The sequence below is a fragment of the Nomascus leucogenys genome, chromosome 5 (genome assembly GCF_006542625.1).
Source record: "Nomascus leucogenys isolate Asia chromosome 5, Asia_NLE_v1, whole genome shotgun sequence".
NCBI classification, from domain to species: Eukaryota; Metazoa; Chordata; class Mammalia; order Primates; family Hylobatidae; genus Nomascus; species Nomascus leucogenys.
The window spans coordinates 53125640-53142678 of record NC_044385.1 but is presented as its reverse complement, the minus strand read 5'-3'; the positions used below and the strand labels follow the sequence as shown (position 1 = coordinate 53142678).

The window sequence follows — 17039 nt, the reverse complement described above, 5'->3', positions numbered from 1 at the left end:
TCCTAGGAAAAGGAGTGTTAATTACAATAGGTTCTTTATTGCGATATTGTTTATATAAGCAAAAAGAGCAAACAACCTTGACATCCTTCTATTAGCAGCAGGTTGAATAAATCATAAGGTGTCTACTATGAACTATTTTGCAGCAATCAAGAAGACTTAATTAGATCTCCGATTAGTGGTTTGAATAGGTGACCATGTTGTGATGTTAATAGAAAAAAATAATTTGCAGAGAAGCATATAGAGTTTGTTCTCAATTTGGAAAAATAATGACAAATTTGGAGGAGGTATTCTATATACATATGTGTGTTTGATTGGGTTTGGAAAAATCAGAACCTCCTGAGATGGAGGTGAGAGTGACAAAATATACATGGTATACTAAGTGAATATATAGGTTATACAATTATGTTGTTAAAGTTCTGAAAACAAGTGCAACTTAAGCATATAACTAAGGAGTAGATGTTAACCTGAACAAATGAAACATAGATTGTTTTGAGCAAGAGATGGCAAAATTTTTTGTCAAGAGCCAGATAGCAAAATTTTCAATTTTGCAGACCATGCAATCTCTATTGCAATCACTCAGTTCTGCCATTGCAGTGGAAAAATAGCTCTAGACAAATGAATGTGTGATTGTATTTTGATAAAACTTCATTTACAAATACGGGCTATAGAACATATTTGGCCTGTGAGCCATAGGGTGATAATCTCTGGTTAGATGAAGGGATTGAGAGCATTATTTTTCTTCAATTCTTGTCATTATGCAAAGTCAGAGAATTTTCTAAAATAAATAAAAAGACAAATTGGCAAAATAATAATAATTGAAAACTTCAGATTGGGCAAATAAGTGAACCAAAAATCACATGTTGAGGAATAAGGCTGCTTTGATTCTTGTGTGTTCAACTTTGAAACCTTTATCACAGTTATAAAAACCATTTATAAAAGTTGATATAGCTCCACAGAGTATACCTTAATAAATTTGCACATAGAAGAAATCAAAATGGGTATATTTTCTCATCACAATACACCAAAAACTAGGAATTAACAAGCAAATAATACATTAAAAATTCCAAGTTTTAGAAAACAGTACCTTTGATCAAAGAGAAATTTAAAAACAGCCATTGCAGATTACCTGGAGAATAACAGTCGCTAATGATCCTCGAGTGCATGTGCCTCAAGCATTCTTCTAAGTCCTTTACTTGAATTGATTTACTTAGTCTTTAAAAAACCCTTTGAAATGGATATCATGCATATCCCTCACTGTACAGAAGAGAAAACTGAGACAGACAGGTTAACTAATTTGTCCAGACAGGTTGAGGTTAGAATTAGAATATTGCCAGTCAGCTTCAGCAGCCTGTAATGGTAAGCCTTACATTATTTAGCTTCTTAATTAGGAATGCTGAAATATATATTACTCATAAAAATTTCTGAGGTGCTGATGCCAAAACTGTCCTCAGAGAAATTTTTCAATCCTTTTAGTTACTTGACAGGAAAAAATTCAAATAAATGAACAAAACATTTTCTTAACAATTTTTAAATTAATAAAAACATATATAAAAGGCTGCTGGAGTAAGGAATTAATAAAGTAATGAATAAAGAAAAAAGAAATCATATAAATGATAAAGAAATCTAAAAGCAGATTCTTTAAATTGACCAATTATAAAACAAACAGACTGGGTCAATTGTCATTTCACAAAATAACAATTCTACAAATACACAAGAATGAGAAAGAAGACAAAAGCCTGTTGATATTGAAGAGATTTAATACTTGATACAAATATTATATCTTCAGCCGGGCGCGGTGGCTCACGCTTGTAATCCCAGCACTTTGGGAGGCCGAGGCGGGCGGATCACGAGGTCAGGAGATCGAGACCACGGTGAAACCCCGTCTCTACTAAAAATACAAAAAAATTAGCCGGGCGTGGTGGCGGGCGCCTGTAGTCCCAGCTACTCGGAGAGGCTGAGGCAGGAGAATGGCGTGAACCCGGGAGGCGGAGCTTGCAGTGAGCCAAGATCGCGCCACTGCACTCCAGCCTGGGCGACAGAGCGAGACTCCGTCTCAAAAACAAAAAAAAAAAGAATCAAATCACGAAGCACAGCCCACATTCAAAAAGAGAGGAATTGGGCTCAATCACTTGAAGGGACATGTATAAAATAATTTGTGGACATATTTAAAACCACCACAAAGAAGCACCTTCAAAAAAAGACAATGGCCCAGTTTTGTAACTCTTTTTAAACTTCAAGAAATAGATAATCCAAGTATTAATATTATTTAAACTGTTATGGAACATAGAAATAAAATTATGGCCATAATTAAAGTTTGCCAAAGATTAAAAATGAAAATGAAATAAAATATATCTCTGGCTCATTTGCTAATATAAATGCTAAAAATCTTAAATTGAATATTAAAACCAATATTAAAATAATTATGCAAGCGGAACAAGTAAGGTTATTCCAGAAATGGTTCCAAATTAGGAAATCCACAAACTTACAATATTAAAGAGCATAACTTTTCTTAAATGTCATATAAATATACTCTCTAATGCCAAAAAACATAATGAATGGTTAAAATCTAAAAGCATGCTTGAATATAATTAAGTTCAAAGGAAAAGAACACTCGGCATGCTTCCTATTATTCAAAGTAGTTGTGGAAATTCAAACCAGTAAAATGACAGCCCTCTATATTTAGAGAGATATACATATAGATATAGCTAGAGAGAGAGAGAAGGCAAATTTATTATTAACTGATGGTTGTTTACCTGAAAACCCGAAGGAATTATTTGAAAGTGTATTAGAATTGGAAATAGTAGTGGGATATCTAGTAAAAAATAAATACTTATAAATTAATTACTTTCTTTATATAGGTAACAACCAAATAGAATATAAGGAGGAAAAATACATTCACAACAGAAACAAAATCATCTAGAAAAAAATTTAACAAGAAATATATAGGACTTATAAGCAAAGATTTAAAAGAGGGGGACATAGAAAAATACTTGAAGAAATGGAAGATATAATATTTTATTTAAAAGACTTAATGTTGTGGTAATGTTAATTATCCCTGAATTAGTATGCAAATTTAATGTAAATCCTATCAGTTTCAATGACACTCTTTTTTTTAATTTGACAAGATATCTGTAAATGTCATGAGACCCACCAACAGAATATTCTGAGATAATAACAAGGAGGGTGTTTGATACCAGATCAGAGGTGGGTTTGATACCCACCTCTCAGTGTCTGGTAACCACCTTTCCCCTACTCTCTGTTTCTATGGGTTCAACTATTTTAGATTTCACATGTAAGAAAGATCATGTGGTATTAGTTCTTCTGTGCCTAGCTTATTTTGGAAGGTATTTTAAGGCACAAATATGTTGTAGTGTAATTATGTTGTAATTTTTCCTGACCTGAGGTCCCATGTCTGTAAAATTCTTTTATTGAAGCCTAGGCTCTTTCCCTAGGACTCCCTGTCTGGAATAATAAATATCTTACTTCTGTATTTAACAGAATTGTTCTGTCTGCATATAGTCCCCAATTTTTCTCCAAGTAGTTTCTCAAACAAATGCAGTTCCTTTCCTGAAAGGATGAGTAAAATTTTAACAGCTTTAAATCTTTATATATAGATATATTTTAAACCAAACGACTACACTGTACATGGTTTTATAGCCCTCTTTAATACTTATGAACTATATTGTATAATTATTCTAATTATTATATATTACTCTACAACACCATTTTTAGTGGTTGCATACTGGTTATTACTTGGATAGTCCATAACCTACCTAACAAAGTCCTTAATGTCTGGAATTAAAGTGGTTTCGCATTTCAGCTGTTAGCAAAAACACTACAATGCACGATCCTGCACACATGAAAAGAAATGAGACAAGGACTTCACTAACTTCAAAGACAGCTTAAGGATTCAGATCTTCACATCTACACAAGAGACAAGATTTGCAGATTTGAGTAAAAGGCTATGCACGATTTTAAGCCTTTCAGTACATATTGCCAAAGTGCCCTCCACTAAACTTTGACCGTGACCTACGGAGTGAGTCACAACAGTGACTCTTTCTTTGAGTTTATATTACTACTAGGTTTTGTCAATTTGCCAATCTAATAGGCAAAAATGGCATTTTATTTGCATTTTAAAGTGTATTTATCATGTTATAAGTGAAGCTAAACTTTTCATATGTTCATTTGACTATTTCCATTTTTCCTTTGTAAATAATTTGTTCATAATTCTTTACCATTTTTCTACTTGGGTGTTTGCCTTTTTATAATTGATGTATAAGAGTTGTTTTTATTATTTTTCCTCTGTGGTTTGTCTTCAAATTTGTATGTAGAAAGGTTTATTTGTAATTATTCAGTTTTATCAATCTTGTTCATAGTAGAATTTTTCCTCAACGTATGTCTATAGAAGCCTCAAATCAGAAACACATTTGCCTAAATCACCTAGTTCTTTTATGGTTTTATTTTTGACATTTAATCTTTGATACACACAGATTTTGCTTTGATGAATGTCATGAGGCAGAGATCTAGCTTAGCTTTTCAGATATTTGTCCTATTAATGAATAATTCAGTTTTCCATGTCTTGAAATGCCATCTTTATCACTGCTAATTTCTTACAAAAACTTGTATCTGTTTCTTGGGCTTTCCTCCATTTTGCTCTAGGGATCTGTGTCTCTATTCCTGCATCACTTCAATTATTTTATATTTTAAATGCATTTTAACATTCCTTCTGTTTTCGTGCCTTAAAATACCTTCCAAAATGAGCCAGGCACAGAAAAACTAATACCACATGATCTTACTTCCATGTGAAATCTAAAACAGTTGAACTCACAGAAGTAGAGAGTAGAAAGGTGGTTACCAGTCAATGAGAGGTGGGGAGCTGAGATTTGGTCAAAGGGCACAGAGTTTCAGTTAGACAAGAGGAGTAAGTTTCAGAGATCTATTCCACAGCATGGTGACTATAGTTAACAACAATGTGTATTTCAAAATTGCTGGCTGGGCACAGTGTCTCATGCCTGTAGCTCTTTGGGAGGCTGAGGCATCCGAATTGCTTAAGCCTAGAAGTTAGGAACTATCCTGGGCAAAATGGCAAAACCCTGTCTCTACCAAAAAGTACAAAAATTAGTCGGGCATGGCAGCACATACCTGTAGTCCCAGCTACTTGGGAGGCTAAGGTGGGAGAATGGTTTGAACCCAGGAGGCAGAGGTTGCAGTAAGCCAAGATCACATCACTGCACTCCAGCCTGGGTGATAGATCCAGACCCTGAAAAAAAAAAAAAAAAAAAGAAAGAAAGAAAACAAAAAGAAAAGGAAAAAAAATTGCCAGAAGAGTAGATTTTAAATATTCTCACCACACACACACACACACACACACACACACACAAGTATGTGAGGTGACGGACACATTAATTAGCTTAATTTGATCTTTTGCAACAGTAACATATATCAAAACACCACATTTTACCGTATAAATATATATAATTATTATTTGTTCATAAAAATAAAATCAAATTTAAAAAAATATACACTGTGTTTTTTCAGCCATACATAGGCTGGAACCTTCTTCACATTTTGGCTCCAACAATCTAGCTTAGTCACAGCGAGCACATCTAAAACAACCTCTAGGAGGCCAAAAGTCAGAGGACCCCCATGATCCTGTGCCCTTAGACAACTTTTAAATGTATGATAGGAGACAGGCAGAGGAAAACACAGGTAATAACGGGATTATCCTTTCCTTTCCTTTCTCCAGTGGTTCTCAACTTGTTTATTTGCAGCAATTTTTAAGATTTTTTTTCTTGGCACACTTGAAAAGATTTTATACCATAGCCTAAACAGGCTAGCAATAAGTAAAATTCAATCACTACCTAAAACGTAAAAGAGACTCACTGTGTCTACAAAAACATTGACTGTCAGTTCCCTTTAGCTTTCTGTCACTGTTTTGGGAAGAGCTGGTATATCAGTTAGGATTTCCAGCTGTAAAAGACAGAAGAAATAAAATAATAGGATCTCAAACATAGATAGTAGTTTACTTCTGTCTCAGGTTAAAAATCACGAAAGTAGGCAGTCCAGGGTTTATACAATGACTCCATAATCCACAGAAACCTGGGTTCCTTCCATTTTGCTACTCTGTCCTCCTCAAAATGAGAGTCCATCTTATCTCATGGTCCAAACTCCAGCCAGTGTAGAGGACACGGAGAAGAAGGGAAGGCCAATTCCTTTAAAGACACTTTCCAGAAGTTGCACAAGACACTCCACTTACATCCTCTGGCCAGAAGTTAGTAACATGGCTATGCCCAGCTGTAAGGAAAGGTGAGAAGCGAAACTTTTATTGCAGGTGGCCAATGGCGCAGTTAAAAATAGAGAGTTCCATTACTAATGAAGGAGAGGAAAGTGGATACTAGGGATGGCACCAGTAGTCTTTGCTACAAATGGTTACCGCCCTGATCACATTTCTTACATAATCAAGAGGAAAAATTCTTAACTATTGCAGTTACTGCCTCATCATTATATGGCATTCCATTTTACCCTTTAATTTTTACTTGGTCAAGTTTAAGCCCGCTGTACACCAGAACAACATGAATAGCTTTGCTCAGCATTCTTTGTGACATTGCCCACAATAACATTATGGATACCTAATAAATTTTTTAAAAGACAAAATGTTCTGCGCTTTGTGGCCTACTCTGGATGGCTTTGTGGCAAAGTGGGTAAGTATCCCTGCCCTTTACATTTCAAGTGTAGGGGTGTTTAGCTGTCTCCTCTGGCTGTCATTTACTGACTCTTCTGGGTAAATCCATTGTTCTTTCCTTTATGCAAGAGACTATCTGAGCACCCAAAACTTGGAAGTCTCTAAGCTAGGTGCTATAGTGTTACGTATTTCAGTAAGATATTTTCCCTGCTTAATCCAGGAGCTTGTCATTTCCTTGCTGGAAGTACACATGGATAAAATAACTGCAAGGTTTCTGAAAGACTTAAGTACAAAAATGTCCCGCAAAGAAAAAGGGAAATATCTCATTCAGTTGTGAGGGATTAGGAATAAAAATGAATTGGGGAGGTCAAAATGTAAGCTTGTCCTTAAAAAGAGAGGACTAATTTGCAGATGGAGATGGGGTTTCTTCCTTCTGAGGTCTGCCATGGTGTAATCTGTCCTGTAATGTCTAACGTCTACCTGCTATTATTTTCTAAATGGTGAGTTAAATGGGATATATGTGTAGCATATAATCATTTTCTATCCTTTGCTTTAGGTTTCGACTCATTGGTTCCCCATCTACTACTTGTCTCGTCTCAGGCAATAATGTCACATGGGATAAGGAGGCACCTATCTGTGAGAGTAAGTTGAAATACTTTTCTCCACAAATTCCTCCATGTGGTCCTGACTTGCCCCTGGAGTACGAAGAATAAATTGAATCCTTCTTGCACAAAGTAGTCTCTCAGATATTTGAAAATAGGAGTCAGATGCTTCATGGTCTTCCTGGCTTGTCTTTATCTTAAAAGGTGATTTATCTGAAACTGTGGGCTTGAACCTAGGCAAAATGCCCTACTTTCCTATCATAATAGTAAACATTTCCAGCATAGAGAGTGTTGTCCTTAATGAGTACATTTTAAAGGCATTAGACAAAATTAGATCTGTGTTTGCCAACTCTTACTATCAGGTTACAACTCCACAAAGTAGGCTACTTACTTTCTTGTTATTCTAATCCAAATAATAAAAAGAACTCCTCTTCCCGTTCTTAGCAAGTTTCCTAAGCCTCTGATCATTTTGAGTTCGAATCCTCCTTCAATTCTTTTACGCCCATGTCTTTAGTTGTATTTGTTCTTGATTAGCTGACCCTCCATAAGATATTTTTCAATGAATCTCCAAAACTTTAAAAACATGGAAGAATGATTGCAAATTGGCAAAGTGTTATAGCCGTGAAGAAATCGGCATCGCACACAGAGTTGATGGCAGCAAAAGTAGGCACAGACTTCCAGAAAGCTAATGACCAATATAAACAAAAGTAAAGTAAATACCCTCTGACCAACAATTCCATTTCCCAGAATTTAGCCCAAGAAAATAATCATGAAATAGTCCCATGACTTTCGTCCAGCGATACTCAATGCAATAACATTTGTGATAGTGGAAAATGTTAACCTAAATGTTCAGCATGGTTTGAAAATAGCTGGTAGAAGAAATAAGGCATATTTTAATGGCTATCAGTTTTTAAGAAAGGTAAAAAAGTGCACCAGGAGGAATTAAAGGTTGAGATGCCTCATCCAGGTGGAAAGAGTACATCTATGTGGCTACATAACTGATTATTATTCAGCCACCAAATATGGTATTATAGAAAATATATCCATCCATATATATGCATGTATCCACATATGTATCTAAGAGGATATAATTAAATTGTTACAAATAGTTATCTTTGAACCATTTTCAGTTTCTTCTTTCTCTTTGTCCATATTTTATAAATTTTCTACAATGAATGTGTTCATCGTATTCACTAATATTCCTCCCCCCCAAATTAACATTGACTTTTAAAGATTAAATGAATGAGAATGTATACAAGGTGCCTCCTATACCTGCCAAGAACTTGAAATTCTATGAAATAATTCAAATTATCAAAGAATTATCAGTTTACTATACGAAGTTTTCAAGGCATGGCACCTTTTGTAGGGGGTTATCTTTTATAAAAAAAAATTCCACTTCTACATTTATAGGTCAGTGATCATTTAATTGAGTCAATACTGGTTATGTGTGTATGTGTGTGTAGTCACTTAGCCAATATGTGAATATTATTATCTTATGATAGAACACAGTATTCATTTATCATTTGATTGCCCCTAAATCTGCCATTATTTCATTTTTCATGCCTTATCTTTTGTATTTCCTTTTCTCTCTTTTTCTTGATAAATAATGCCAGAAGTGGTATATTTAACCTACAAAGAGGTTATTTTAATAACCTATAGGAAAAAATAGTCCAGCAGTAGATAAGTACCTTAACAATCTGTGATAAAATCACGTGTATTATCCACTTAAAATTATAACTATGTAAACCCAAAAAAACATGGATTTTTTTGTGGAATACTTATTATGAGCAGAACCCATATCATACACACCTAAATTTCAACTAGGTAAATATGTCTGATTATTAGCAAATACTTTAAAAAAATAACAGTATTGTAATTCCATTTAGAAAATCATTGGATTATTTGCATTTGGTATTTAAATTCATAGTAAAATAATTCATTATTAAAAAATAAGCTGTTTTACCACACTCTTCCTTCTCTCAGTCATATCTTGTGAGCCACCTCCAACCATATCCAATGGAGACTTCTACAGCAACAATAGAACATCTTTTCACAATGGAACAGTGGTAACTTACCAGTGCCACACTGGACCAGATGGAGAACAGCTGTTTGAGCTTGTGGGAGAACGGTCAATATACTGCACCAGCAAAGATGATCAAGTTGGTGTTTGGAGCAGCCCTCCCCCTCGGTGTATTTCTACTAATAAATGCACAGCTCCAGAAGTTGAGAATGGAATTAGAGTACCAGGAAATAGGAGTTTCTTTTCCCTCAATGAGATCGTGAGATTTATATGTCAGCCTGGCTTTGTCATGGTAGGGTCCCACACTGTGCAGTGCCAGACCAACGGCGGATGGGGGCCCAAGCTGCCACACTGCTCCAGGGGTGAGTGTGACCCATCAAGACTTTGCTGGGTGTGAGGGTATGTATAGATGATAGGAGTTGTTGAAATTAAGGAAGAAGTATACAAGGACTATGAAATTGGCATAAACATAATAGTAGCTTCACTGTCTGTTATCTCTGTTAATAATTGTCTCAAAGTAATGGCTTACTCTCTCATCTATAGTGGACATATTTCAGATGCATTTTTAAATTTAACATTTACAGCAAATATATGAGGTAGCTGCTATTGGTGACCCCATTTTACTTTGAGAGAACTGAGTCTTAGTGATATTAAAGAACTTTTCCAAGGCTCTGACTCCAGAGCCTAATGATAATGTACAGTGGAATGTATCATGAACAATAATGTGTAATAGTGATGATCATATCTCTATCCCTGGAGTGGGGCAGTAGGCAAGTGAGCCATGAGGACCAAAATGAGAGCATCAAATCAAAAAGGCCTTGACTTCAACTTTTTCTCATTATAATTGAAAAGACTGAAGCTCAGAAAAAGTGTTTTGCTCAAATCCAAACAAACATATATATATATATATATATACACACACATATATATTTGATATATAATTATATATTGTTCAGATTGAGGCTCAAATTCATTCTTTGAGGTTTTTTGGTTGTTTGTTTGTATGTTTGTTTGAGAGAGGGTCTCACGCTGTTGCCCAGGCTGGAGTACAGTTGTACAATCATAGTTCACTGAAGCCTCTAACTCCTAGGCTCAAGTAAGACCCCTGCCTCAGTCCCACAGGTAGCTGGAACTCCAGGTGCTCACTTCCACACCTGGTTAATTTTTATTTATTTTTAGAGACAGAGTCTTGCTATGTTGCCCAGGCTGATCTTGAGCTCCTGTCCTCAAGCAATCCTCCTGCCTCAGCCACCCAAAGTACTGGGATTTCAGGCCTGAGCCAACATGCCTGGTTTCAAATGCATTCTGATGCCCTGAGAACACACTAATTGTCCTGTGGATGGAGGCAGCCAACATTTCGGTTAAAGTATCATCTAAGCAATACGTTCTATCACTAAAAAGTCTGTAGCTTTTTTTCTTTGAGGGGGGGTTGTTCTTTTTGTTTATTTTTAATTTATTAATCTTTAATTTTTGTGGGTACATAGTAGGTGTATATATTTATGGAGTATATGCAATGTTTTGATACAGGCCCAATGTAAAATAATCATGGAGAATGAGGTATCCATGCCCTTAAGCATTTATCCTTTGTGTTACAAATAATCCAATTACACTATTTCATTTTTAAATGTATAATTAAGTTATTACTAACTATAGTCACCTTGTTGTGCTATCAAATACTACATCTTATTCATTCTTTCTTTTTTTTTGTACCCATTAACTGTCCCCACCTCCCCTCCCTACCCTCACCCCCTATCCCCGCAATTTTGTTCTTGATGCCTCCTCTTTTCTTAGCTGAAATGACTGGCTTAAAACATGGAGTGGGAAGAATTAGGTCACAGGGACAGAAAGGAAGCTAACAGTTCAGCCCTGTGCTGACTGAAAGAGGGACAGGGAGTGAGGAAAATGAAGACTAGGTGAAGATGTCTGTTAGATGAGACCTTGGCAACAGTACTCCTTGCTGTTGCCTTACACATGAGCTTGAGGGACTGCCTCTGTAGGAAGTGGAAGAGTGGCCAAGCCACCTGCACTCACGACTCTGTGCTCCATAACCAGTAGTTGAAAGCAAGAGGAATATGCTGCCTTGTAGTCTTCGGAACGTTTCAGTAGAAAAAACACAGACACGGTGTTGGAGAGACTTTGATTCTAGTCACAGTTCTGCTTGGTATCCTTAGTTTCCTTGTTAGTGAGATGTGGCTACTGAACTACCAATCTTCTCTTTTAATAGCTGCACTCTGCAATGATGATTTTTAAGCTCTCTGGCAAGCATAAGATATAGCAAAGGAAATTCCCCCATATTTAACAAGTGCTCTGGAACTGTCCTTTCCACAGTGTGTCAGTCGCCTCCAGAAATCCTCCATGGTGAGCGTACCCCAAGCCATCAGGACAACTTTTCACCTGGGCAGGAAGTGTTCTACAGCTGTGAGCCCAGCTATGACCTCAGAGGGGCTGCGTCTCTGCACTGCACACCCCAGGGAGACTGGAGCCCTGAAGCCCCTAGGTGTACAGGTGCCTCGACTCTCTGGCTTCCAGATTGCTCTGTTTCCCCCCTCACACGGAGGACTTACTCCTGTTGTTTTATTTTTTCTTCTAGTGAAATCCTGTGATGACTTCCTGGGCCAACTCCTTCATGGCCGTGTGCTGTTTCCACTTAATCTCGAGCTTGGGGCAAAGGTGTCTTTTGTTTGCGATGAAGGGTGAGTGTGACCCAGGGTTAAGACCAAGGACCGAGTGTGGAGATTGACTCTTTTGAGCTCAGGGGTTAATCCAAAAAAGGAGCTGACCTAGTAGATAAGAAGTACCCAGAGAGATTAATTTATGGAAGGGTAGTTTTGAAATAAGGGTAGGGACTAAGTGGCACCACTTTCAGAAGGCAATGAGAAAATGGCACATACAGCTCAATGTCAGGTACAAACCTAAATACAGTCACTGATCTTGAGTACACAGTTGGAACTTGAAATGAATGGGTACGTATTTATTTGGAGGCAAAAGAACATAATTTTATAGGAAGTATGCTAGAAAAAAAATGATGAATAAGACAAAAATTGTTTGCCCCATAAGAAGTAAGGCAGAGATTGTCTTAGGAAACTTAAAACCAATCAATAGCGGAATCTGTAATAGTGCATGGATAAGTGTGTTTTAACCCAATAATATATCTTCAGGTCAGGAATGGCCAGTGTAATTCTTTTAATGCAGGATTTTTCTCAGCCACTTTGCCAGCCAGTGACTTCTGGCCAGCAGTGCCCCTGCCCAGGCTTTGCTTGGGCCCAGGCTCACTGCAGGAAACACCCCAGATACTTGGCCCACTGGGCGGCGCCTGGCTGGTGCTCTGACTGGGACCCCAGGGCAACCACGACTGCACACTCAGCCCCTGGTGGGAGGGGATGTGTGAGTGAGTGAGTGTGGGGTCCAGCTGGCCACTCCAAGCACCTGCACAGGAATGGGCTCTGAGCGGTGCTGGCGGATGGACCAGGCGTGTCGCACTGAAGGGAACGTGGTGGTGCCCAAACAGGGGTGCCCACAACCCTGAAGCCCAGAGGAGGTGTTACAGCACTCTAATGGCTCTTAGCATTTGATAATGCCTGCAGCCCAACAGATGGCAGTGTGTTTAACAGCTTTGTCAATCCTGTTGCCCCGCTCAGGCCTGCATCTCCTGTCGCCCTGCTCTGGCTTGATCCGCTGCTGCTTCCTTTCGTGTGGTACAGCTGCCCTCCCACAGCAGAGGGCGGAGGGCCACAGTGTTACAGGCTTCTTTGTACCTGCGTTTGGTGGGTCCTGAGTTGTTGTCCTGCATCCAAGAAGAACAAGGTTATGCTGACAATAGAAGGGTGAGGAGGGTGGAGAAGAGTTTTATTGAGTGACGAAACAGCTTCTCAGCGGAGACGAGACACAAGGGTGGACCCCAGATGCAGTCAGGGGGTCATTCTCTCTCTCAGTGTGGCTGGTTCTGGGGCTTTTATGGACACAGAATGGGGAGCCTGTGCTGATTGGTTTGTGACTATACAAAAAAGACTAAAACAAAGACACCACTCAAAGGTGGGCACAACAGTGTAAAAAACCAATTAGGGAAGCTCAGGTATATGCAAACTAGATGAACAGTGAGGATCAATCAGAGGAAAGCACACCAAATGGAAGAGAGGTTCTCAAGCCAGTCCATGGATTTACCTGGAACTTGTAGCTAGGCTTTAAACTGTCTTCAGCTTGAAGGTCAGGTTTCACCGGGATCCGCCCCATCTGCCTAGGATATGTCTGCCTCCTGCTTCTATCAGTTTCAGGTGGTATTATTAGTTGCCTATGTGTATCCACTACTCTTGGTGGTGTGCACTATGAGTCTGGAGGGATAACTAGATTGGGCAATTAAGCAGTTATTTTTAATGATTTCCAAGGAATCTTTGGTGTTTACAAAGTCCACCACTTAATAATGATTTCCAATTTCAGAATGATTTCCAATTTCAGAATGATTTCAGATTTCAGAAGGGAAGCAGGATTCAATAATAAGTTGGGCATTTGGGGGCACAAAGACTCTTCCCCCCTCCCTTCTTTTTTTCTTAGAGCATGTGGTTCAGCATCCTTCTGTGAGTCTCCTCTGGCCTGTTACAGTTGTCGTGGCAAGAAAACAGTACCCGTTCTCTTTCTAGATGTTCCTGGCTTCGCTTACCAAATCAAGAGCTGTTCTGCCTCATGACCCATTAATGAGAATAAGTGGGATGTCAGAGAGCCATCAGTGAAAGATGACACCTGAAGGTTATGGCTCTTGTGCCCATGGAGAAGTATGGTTCTGTGCTCATGCCTTCTGTAGGTGATGCTGGGCTATGAAGTTTATATGGCAATTATGCACTTCAGCTCTAATTGCTTTGCCAGTCACAGGGTACCATGGTTCTTTAGAATAAATTGGCCTTTGAGTTTCCATCAGCTACTGAAGAATTCAGATCCCTAATGAACTAAGACTTTTAGCTGGGCCTGAACCTAAGACCCAAATGATAGTCAAGGAGGAAATGGTAGTGAGGAAGCTGAGCATCTATTAGTGAAGAAATCAAGGGAGAGATGGGAATTGCTCACACATTTGCTACCACTTTTTTTTTCTTTAGGTTCCGATTAAAAGGCAGGTCTGCTAGTCATTGTGTCTTGGCTGGAATGAAAGCCCTTTGGAATAGCAGTGTTCCAGTGTGTGAACGTGAGTAGAAAGAACTATGTAGTTTGGATAGCTCTCCTTATTTTTGTTTTCCAGCATGTTTTTCCGCATGGCATCACCTGTTGTCTAGATCTTTACTTAACTAAATTATGGATAAAAATACTTCTTTGTTGGAAGAATTTCAAGAAGGATCTTGTAGGTTTTCTCTGACATGTGTTTTTGTTACTAATCTGTAAATCACTTAGTTTAATGACAGTGTTTAATTTTGTGGGGAATGTGTGGCAAGAAACTAGATGACATAAAGGTGCAGCACGTTTTAGTTAGTCATTTATTTTTAGTTTTCTTATCAAGGAAGAATCTATCTTAAATTTTTATTTATTTACTTTTTCTTTTTTGAGACACAGTCACCCAGGAAAGAGTGGAGTGGTGCAATCACAGCTCACTGCAGCCTCAACCTCCTGGGCTCAAATGACCCTCGCACCTCAGCCTCCCAGTAGCTGCGACTACAGGTGCATGCCACCACACCTGGCTAATTTTTGTATTTTTTGTAGAGATAGAGTCTCACCATATTGCCCCAGCTGGTCTCAAATTCCTGGGCTCAAGCTATCCTCCCACCTTGGCCTCCAAAAGTGTTAGGATTACAAGTGTGAGCCACCATGCCCAGCCAAATTTTTATGTTCTTTTTTTTTTTTTTTGAGACGGAGTCTTGCTCTGTCGCCCAGGCTGGAGTGCAGTGGCGCAATCTCGGCTCACTGCAAGCTCCGCCTCCCGGGTTCACGCCATTCTCCCGCCTCAGCATCTCTGAGTAGCTGGGACTACAGGCGCCCGCCACCACGCCCGGCTAATTTTTTTTGTATTTTTAATAGAGACGGAGTTTCACTGTGGTCTCTATCTCCTGACCTCGTGATCCGCCCGCCTTGGCCTCCCAAAGTGCTGGGATTACAAGTGTGAGCCACCACACCCAGCCAATAATGGTCTTGAATCACCAAGAAACATTTACATTGCTAAAGATGATAGTTCATGTTTATTAAAGTTCATAGATTTCCTTGGAACTTATGGTCTCTGATGACCAAAACTTTGTCTGTCTTGAACCTCATTGTCAACCCAAGAATCTTACTATGCCTGAGTTAAAGCAGACAACCAAATGGGTGTTTTTTAAAACAATAAAAACAATTACTTTCCAAATTCATTATGAACAGAGGTACCTGGGTGGTCCAGGAACACTGTCTTTGGGCTTTTGCAATAAACTGTAATTTAAGTCTCACTTCAGTTAGTTGCCTCTCAACAAAAGCCTTACAGATTTAAATTCCATCTACCTTAGTTCTATTCTTTCTAAAAGTTTTATTCTTTTTAAACGCACAGTCACAGGTCACTATTGTTTCAGTCATCTTAAGTGAAACTCTAATAGAACTTAAAGCTCTTGTTTTCTTTCTAGAAATCTTTTGTCCAAATCCTCCAGCTATCCTTAATGGGAGACACACAGGAACTCCCCTTGGAGATATTCCCTATGGAAAGGAAATATCTTACGCATGTGACGCCCACCCAGACAGAGGGATGACCTTCAACCTCATTGGGGAGAGCACCATCCGCTGCACAAGTGACTCTCAAGGGAATGGGGTTTGGAGCAGCCCTGCCCCTCGCTGTGAACTTTCTGTTCCTGCTGGTTAGTACCTGCTTCCACATATCCTAAATGGGTTCAGAATATGTAGATAAGAACCTCCATGTTTCTATAGTGACAGTCATTTTTGCTTGTGAAAATGGCTTTGCTATGAATGTCAGAGACAGAACTACCTCCCAAGTGAATGACAAATGGGTTCTAGATAGGCACACTGTCTCAATTGTTGGTATTCTGATGGTCCTTCCTATGGGGTGAGGGGAGTGGGATGGGAAGGAAAGAAGGGGGTGGACAGTGAAGAGAATTGGTGAGGTCCAGATTTTGTAGAGAATATTTTCAAAGTACTGAAAACAAATGCTAAAGAAAAGACTCTTTTATTCCACCTCTACTACTACGAGTTATCTTTATCCTGGAGAGATGGACGTGCCGTGCAAAAAGTACACATTGATGATGTAATTTACTTCAGAACTGATAATGCTATAAAAAGTCATTTAAGAAACTCAGATGTAGGGATTTATACTTTTTATGTTGTTTCAAAGGGTTTGTTCAAGCCGCTGACTATGTTTGTTTGGTCGTTCACCTCAACATTAACAAAGGGAACTCAGGAGGCCCTGGAGAAGCAGAGTTTAAAATTGTACTCTTAGCCTAATGGGTGCAGCAAACCAACATGGCGCATGTATACCTATGTATCAAACCTGCACATTGTGCACATATACCCTAGAACTTAAAGTATATATATATATATATGTGTGTGTGTGTGGTGTGTATATATGTGTGTGTATATGTGTGTGTGTGTATATATATGTGTGTGTATATATATATGTGTGTGTGTATATATGTGTGTTTTATTATTTATATATTGTGTTGTTTGTGTGTGTGTATATATGTGTGTGTGTGTATATGTGTGTGTCTATATATATGTGTATGTGTGTGTATATATATATATATATATGTAAAGAGAGATTGTACTCTTAGCCTCCGTAGCTCATTCC

General features: G+C 38.4%; 1 protein-coding gene across 1 annotated transcript in view; it reads left to right on the top strand.

Moving 5' to 3' along the window:
• The window catches only part of CR1 (complement C3b/C4b receptor 1 (Knops blood group)), a 145516-nt gene that overhangs the window by 123083 nt on the left and 5394 nt on the right, over positions 1–17039 (top strand). Inside the window, 6 exon segments of the mRNA XM_030813081.1 lie at positions 7239–7324; positions 9268–9666; positions 11633–11809; positions 11895–11997; positions 14389–14474; positions 15868–16095. Of these exon segments, the coding sequence (XP_030668941.1) occupies positions 7239–7324; positions 9268–9666; positions 11633–11809; positions 11895–11997; positions 14389–14474; positions 15868–16095 (1079 nt within the window).